The 7,958-nt window shown below is 38.7% G+C and overlaps 1 protein-coding gene across 3 annotated transcripts in view; it reads right to left on the bottom strand.

Moving 5' to 3' along the window:
- TAF2 (TATA-box binding protein associated factor 2) overlaps nt 1–7,958 on the bottom strand; it is a 104,946-nt gene that overhangs the window by 76,313 nt on the left and 20,675 nt on the right. For all 3 annotated transcript variants that reach the window (XM_032252611.1, XM_032252620.1, XM_032252634.1), the window contains exon 4: nt 884–1,002. In XM_032252611.1, the coding sequence (XP_032108502.1) occupies nt 884–1,002 (119 nt within the window). The remainder of the gene's footprint in view (nt 1–883; nt 1,003–7,958) is intronic.

The following is a 7,958-nucleotide window of genomic DNA, read 5'->3' on the forward strand; positions in this document are numbered from 1 at the left end:
GGCCAGGCATGGTGGCTCATACCTGTAATCCCAGAACTTTGGGAGGCCAAGGCAGGCAGATCACCTGAGGTCAGGAGTTTGAGACCAGCCTGGCCAATATGGCGAGACCCCATCTTTACTAAAAATACAAAAATTAGCTGGGTGTGGTGGTAGGCGCCTGTAACCCCAGCTACTCGGGAGGCTGAGACAGGAAAATCACTCGAACCTGGGAGGCGGAGGTTGCAGTAAGCTGAGATTGTGCCATTGTTCTCCAGCCTGGGTGACAAAAGTGAAACTCCGGCTCAAAGAAAAAAAAAAAAAAACACACACACAAAAAAAAACACACAATTTGTTTTTTCCTTTAAAAAACAATGGTGAAATAAATTGCTTTTTTCATAGCCCTGAACTGATATTATCCCGTTAGCCAGTGATCCTTAATAAGGAAAAGAGCTTCCAACCCATTCTGTATATTTCAACTGGTTAATTTACATTAGGTTGGTTTTTTTGTTTTTTTTTTTGTTTTTTTTTTGTTTTTTTGAGAGTCTCTCACTCTGTTGCCCAGGCTGGAGTGCAGGGGTACACTATCGGCTCCCTGCAACCTCCACCTCCCGGGTTCAAGCAATTCTCCTCTCTCAGGCTCCTGAGTAGCTGAGATTACAGGTGCCTGCCACCATGCCTGGCTAATTTTTGTATTTTTAGTAGAGATGGGGTTTTGCCATGTTGGCCAGGCTGGTCTTTAACTCCTGATCTCAGGTGATCTGCCTGCCACAGCCTCCCAAAGTGGTTGGATTACAGGTGTGAGCCACCACGCCTGCCCAGCATCATTAGTTTTCATGTAAAATTCTCTAGTCCCTGAATCTAACATGATTTTAGTGTGCAGTCAATAATGTTCTTGGTGCTTTACCATCGACGTGTTTCCATAGCTCTGATGGAACCTTAATGCAAAGTTCTCCATTTCCGGCGTCAGGGTCCACAGCACTAACTGCAGCTGCATATGCATTGGAAAAATAATTGAGGTTTCTCCTGGGGGAAAATAAAAGAGCCACCTTTTAATAATAAGCCATATATATTATCAAACATTTTCTTTTTTTTTTTTTGAGATGGAGTCACACTCTGTCACCCAGGCCAGAGTGAAGTGGCACCATCTTGACTCACTGCAACTGCCACCTCCCGTGCTCAAGCATTCTTGTGCCTCAGCTTCCCGAGTAGCTGGGATTACAGGCACCCACCACCACACCTGGCTAATTTTTATATTTTTAGTAGAGATGGTGTTTTGCCATGTTGGTCAGGCTGGTTTCGAGCTCCTAACCTCTAGTAATCCACCTGCCTTGGCCTGCCAAAGTGTTAGCATTACAGGTGTGAGCCATCACACCTGGCCTCTGAGCATTTTCTTAAATATAATTTGATACCAACTGTTGGTAAGCATTTTATCTTCTTACATAATTCCTAAGAACACTCTTTAGCCAAGTAATGGTTTTTTCTACTTACCATGTTAAAAACTATTAAACTGCGAATACAATGGAATATACATTCTACTCACCATGTTATATGATTATTATGACTATTACATTCTTCATTAATTTTGAAATGCCAAAGCCACTATACTTTTTTTGATACAAATGTAAAGAATATGTGAAGAATTGATTATTCTTTATCAATCTGGCAATAATTAGAATGGATTCAACAAGCTTTGTAATTTGACAAAGATTAAGATGTCTAAAACAAATTAGGATGGAACTCAATTCCTCAAAATGTAATACCACTCACCTCTACCCACTAGTGCATCACTATGTAGGCTTAATGAAGCAGAGAATTTTCAGAAGGCTCACTACTATATTCACTATGTCAGGAGAGACTACTAAATATTTGTTGCATAGTTATCTGACCTTATTTCCTATTTGATGAAAACAATACGATGAAGTCTTATGGAAATATGAAAATGTTATTCTCAACTGGTTTAACTGTATTCCATAAAAGCAACTTATATGTGTATATATACACATATTACATTTCCTCACTGAAATTAGTTTAAAAAAAGTAAGAAACAAAAGACAGGAAAAAGATATGGAATGGAAAGGGCAAGAATACAAGACAAAATACATAAACACGATGAGCCACATCCTCGCTGCACATCGTTCTATCTGTAATCCTGCCATTAGGTGTAGTCACAAGGTAAAGTTAGTGATGTTCCCATAGCTTAATACATTTTTCATCTAGTTAAAAAACAAGTTTTAGCCGGGCGCAGGGGTGCATACCTGTAATCCCAGCACTTTGGGAAGCCAGGGTGGGTGGATCACTTGAAGCCAGGAGTTAGAGTCCAGCCTGGCCAACATGATGAATCCCTGTCTCTATTAAAAATACAAAAATTAGCCAGGCGTAGTGGTGCATGCCTGTAATTCCAGCTACTTGAGGGGCTAAAGGACGAGAATAGCTTGAGCCCAGGAGGCAGAGGTTGCAGCGAGCTGAGATTCCACCACTGCACTCCAACCTGAGCAACAGACTGAGACTCCATCTCAAAAAAATAAAAAAAAGAAAAAGAAAAGTTGCATATACTTTACTGAACAACTAAAGGAAAAATAAAATGGCAAAAGCCATTAAAGAAACATTAAGGCTATAGACTCTTAACCTGACAGAGGCCATTCCTTCTCCATCTTCATCCATCTCTCTAACAATTACGAAGGCTATAACAGAACTAAGGCTTTACCAACTATTCAAGGTAATGACTACAAAACATAGAGTTTTGGAAGTAAAAAGGCTTCTCAATATATTTTAATAATTTCTTTCTGTTAAGTAAACGTTGACATCCCAAGAATGTTCATAGCATCTTGACCAGTAGATCCCATCTCAAGAAACCACTTTCTTTGCTCATCCATAAGAAGCAACTCCTCTACCCACTGAAGTTGTATCATGAGATTGCAGCAATTGTCTTATCTTTACGTTCCACTTCTAATTCTAGTTTCATGGCTATTTCTACCACAACTGCAGTTACTTCCTCCTCTAACTCCCTCAAAGTAATCCATGAGGTTTGGAATCAACTTCTTCCAAATCCTTGTTCATGTTGATGTTTTGACCTCCTCCCTAAATCATGAATGTCCTTAATGGCATCCAGAATGGTGCATCTTTTCAGGGTTTCAACTGACTTTCCCAGATCCCTCAGAGGAATCACTATCTATGGCAGCTATAGCCTTATGAAATGCATTTCTTAAATAGTAAGACTTAAAAGTAGAAATTATTCTTTAATCTACAGGCTGTGGAATAGATACTATGTTAGCACACGTAAAAACAGTATTAATCTCCCAGTACATTTTCATCAGAGCTTTTGGATAACCAGGTGTCTTGTCAATAAGCAGTAATATATTGAAAGCATTCTTCTTCTGCCCAGTAATCTCAACAGTGGTCTTAAAATATTCAATTCAGTAAACCATACTGTGAACAAGTTGTTGTCATCCAGCTTTGTTGCTCCATTTACAGAGAACAGGCAGAACAGATTTAGCATAATTGTTAAGGGTCCTAGGATTTTTTGGAATTGTAAATGAGCACTGGCTTTAACTTAAAGCCCCCAGCTGCATCAGCCCCTAATAAAAGAGTCAGCCTGTCCTTTGAAGCCAGGCACTGACTTCTCTTTAGCTAGGAAAGTTCTGGATAGCATTTTCTTCTAGTAGAAACTGTTTCATCTGCATTGAAAATCTGTTGCTCGGTGTAGCAACCTTCATAAATAACCTTAGCTAAATCTTCTGGATAACTTGCTGCAGCTTCTACATCAGCACTTACTGCTTCACCCCGCACTTTCATGTTATGGACAAAGTTTATTTCCTTAAATCTCATGAGCCACCCTTTCCTAGCTTCAAAAAGGTCTTCTGCAGCTTCCTCACCTCTCAGCCTTCACAGACTGAAGAGTTAGGGCCTTGCTCTGGATTAGGCTTTGCCTTAAGAGATGGTGTGGCTGGTTTAATCTTCTATCCAGATCTTTAAAACCTTCTCCATCCACATCAGCAATAAGACTGCTTCATTTTCTTATCATTTGCGTATTCACTGGGGCAGCACTTTTAATTTCCTTCAAGAACTTTTCCTGTGCAGTCACAACTTAGCTAACTGGCACCAACAGGCCTAGTTTTCGGCCTTCCTCGCCAAGCTTAGTCATTTCTATAGCTTTTGGGTTTAAGTGAGAGATGTGAGGCTCTTCCTTTCACTGGCACACCTAGAGGCCACTGCAGGATTACTAACTGACCTAATTTCAATATTGCGTGTCTCAGCAAATAGGGAGGCTGGAGGAGGGGGACAGAGACAGGGAACAACTGGTCCACGGAGTAGTCAGAACACACGCAACATTTATCATTTAATTTGCCATCTTACATGGATGCCATCTTTGGCATCCCCAAAACAATTACGATGGTAATATCAAAGATCTCTGATCTCAGATTACCTTAACAGATATAATAACAAAAAAGTTTGAAATATTGCAAGAATTACAAAAATGTGACATAGAGACATGAAATGAGCATATGCTGTTGGGAAAACAGCACTGATAAACTTTCTTTATCACAAACCTTCAATTTGTAAAAATAAATAAATAAATAAATAAAACGCAGAACATGCAAGGCACAACAGAGCAAAGCACAATAAAAGGAGGTATGCCTGTGTTTTTTGTTTTTTTTAATTATCATACAGTTAAAAAAAAAAAAACTTTTTGGGTCTACAGTGGTATAAAGTTTAACACATGAACAGATTCAGTTAACCACCAAAATCAGGACACAGAACAGTCTTATCAACCCCAAAAAGTTCCTTATGCTATTATTTGTGCCAAATAAATGGCATCAGGTAGAATGCCACCTTTTGAGACTGGTTTGTGTCACAACATTTTTGAAATTCATCCAAGTTGTTACACGTATTAATAATTTGTTCCTTTTGACGCTGAGTATTGTATTGTACAGGCTGTACCAGTTTGTTTATCCACTGACCAGCAGAAGGGCCTTTAGGTTATTTTCAGCTTTTGGAAGTGTAAAATAAAAAAGTTATGAACATTTGTGTACAGGTCTTTGTGTGAATATAAGCTTCATCTCTGTAGTACAAATACCCAACAGTGGGACTACTGATGGAAAACACATTTAACTTTTTAAAAATCTACAGAACTGTTTCAGAGGAGTTGTACCGTTCCGCCACCAGCAATATCTGAAGTGCCAGCTGCTCTAAACCCTGTTAGCACTTACCTAACATACCATCTAATTTTAATGACTATTCTATCTACAGAGTATAATATATTTACAACAACATTTCAAAAACATAAAATTTGATGATTGCAAAGCTTGTATTCCCAGCAAGTTATCAGGGGAATTAAAAAATAAAATAACTATTGCACAAAAAGAAAGCCAGATTTAAACATTACCTATTAGTTATTTATTTATTTAGTTAGTTAGTTATTAGTTTTTTTATGGGAAATTATTTTCATTTAATCTCATTTCCTGAGAAAAGGTGAAGTGGTCCAAATAAAATGGGTAAGTCATTATAAATGGAATCAACTGGGAAGCCAATTTCAAATAATCTCATGGTTTAGATTTCAATATACAAATCAAATGTTTTCTTTCATAATAACTTCATAGAGGTCAAAAATTAAAGTGTAAAATTATAATGTATTTTCAATTTTCAGAAAAATAATGACTACAAAATATTTAATATGTCATTGTCCTGTAACCTCTACCATCTCCATTGGCTATACATTTTTAAGCTATTGAGTTAGAGTATCCTATGTGACAGTATTAGGTTAACTAACTACCTAGGCGCTAACAAGCAATTTCAAGGCATGAATACATAGCTCAAGGCAGAAAGTAGAATGTGATTGCTGTCTCATTTCTTTTTTTAATTTCAATAGCTTTTCAGGTACAAGTGGTTTTTGGTTACACGGATGAATTCTACAATGGGAAAATCTGAGATTTTAGCATACCTGTTGCCCAAGTAGTGTACTGTACTCAATATGTAGTTTTTAAAATCTCTCCCTCCTCCCCGCTTCGGAGTCTTTAATATCCAGACTTATATCACTCTGTATGTCTTTGCATACCCATAGCTTAGTCTCTAGTAATCTGATGGTTTAGATTTCAACATACAAATAAAAAATGAGAACATATGGTACTTGGTTTTTCATTCCCGAGTTACTTCACTCAGAATAGTGGCCTCCAGCTCCAGCCACGTTGCTACAATGACTTCGCTATTTTTTTATGGTTGAGCAGTATTCCATAGTGAGTGTATGTACATATATACATACGTGCGCGTGTGTGTGCATATATGTGCACATTTCCTTTAACTACTCATCAGCTGATGTGGACTTAGGCTGGTTCCATATCTTTGCAATTGTGAACTGTGCTGCAATAAACATAGATATGTAGGTATATTTTCTGATATAATGACTTATTTTCCTTTGGGCAGATAGCCAGTAGTGAGAATGCTAGATCAAATGGTAGATCTACTTTCAGTTCTTTAAGCAGTCTCCGCCTACAGCCATACCACCCTAAATGCACCCAATCTCGTCTGACCTCGGAAGCTGAGCAGGGTCAGGCCTGGTTAGTGCTTGGATGGAAGAAATCTCCACAGTGTTTTCCACACAGGTTGTACTTAAATCTCACCAGCACCGCATAAGCATTCCCTTTTTACCATATCCACGCCAACATCTATGTTTTGGTATTTTTTTAACTTTTTCATAATGGTCATTCTGGCTGGGATAAGGTGGTAAGTCATTGTGGTTTTAATTTGCATTTCCCTGATCATTAGTGATGTTGAGGATTTCATGTGTGGGCTATTTGTATATCTTCTTGTAACAACTGTCTATTCGTGTTGCTTTGATGTGTTTTATCTGATATAAAAGAATAGCTACTCCTGCTCGCTTTTGGTTTCTATCTGCATGGCACATGTTTTTCCACCCCTTTACCGCGAGTCTACAAGAATCCTTATGAATGTTAGGTGATTTTCTGGAGGACAGTAGATATTTGGTTTGTGATTTTTTAATTCTAAAACAAGTTTTAAAAGGCAAATGAGTTTCAAACTGTATCTAGATAAAGGACAAATGGATCTACCGCTATGTATATACTGCTTAGTCCAAATAGGAAGAACCATATCTAGAGTTCTGGGACTACCACATTTAAGAAAACACAATATCAAATCTGAGATTATCCAGAGAAGGACAAAGAGGATGGAAGTAAACTGAGAAACAGTTTCTAACATGAGAAATGGTTGAGAGTAATCTCAATAATTCTGTAGCCTGCAGAAGAGAAAACTTATGGGAAAGATATTTATTTAATTAGGATAAGTTTGTGAATATTAAAGCAAAACAAACTGTTGCTCAATGTAATAAAGAACTGTGCATAAATAATGAAAGGGAAGCTTTAAAATATAATGAGGATCAGGCATGGTGGCTCATGCCTGTAATCACAGCACTTTGGGAGACCAAGGCAGAAGGACCACTTGAGGCCAGGAGTTCAAAACCAGTCTAGGCAACATAGTGAGACCATGCATCCACTAAAAAATAAAACAAAATAATTTTTAAATTAACCAAATGTGGTGGCACATACATATTGTCCTGGCTACTCAGGAAGCTAAGGCAGAGGATGCCCTGAGCACAGGGGTTCAAGGCTGCAGTAAGCTATGATTGCACCACTGCATTCCAGCCTGGGTTGACAGAGCAAGACTCTGTCTTTAAAAATATAAAAATAGGGCCGGGCGCGGTGGCTTACGCCAGTAATCCCAGCACTTTGAGAGGCCGAGGCGGGTGGATCACGAGGTCAAGAGATCGAGACCATCCTGGTCAACATGGTGAAACCCCGTCTCTACTAAAAATGCAAAAAGTTAACTGGGCATGGTGGTGCGTGCCTGTAATCCCAGCTACTCAGGAGGCTGAGGCAGGAGAATTGCCTGAACCCAGGAGGCGGAGGTTGTGGTGAGCCGAGATTGCGCCATTGCAATCCAGCCTGGGTAACAAGAGCGAAACTCCGTCC

The sequence above is a fragment of the Sapajus apella genome, unplaced genomic scaffold (genome assembly GCF_009761245.1).
Source record: "Sapajus apella isolate SASKATOON/1434 unplaced genomic scaffold, GSC_monkey_1.0 scaffold3, whole genome shotgun sequence".
In the NCBI taxonomy this organism is placed as follows: domain Eukaryota; kingdom Metazoa; phylum Chordata; class Mammalia; order Primates; family Cebidae; genus Sapajus; species Sapajus apella.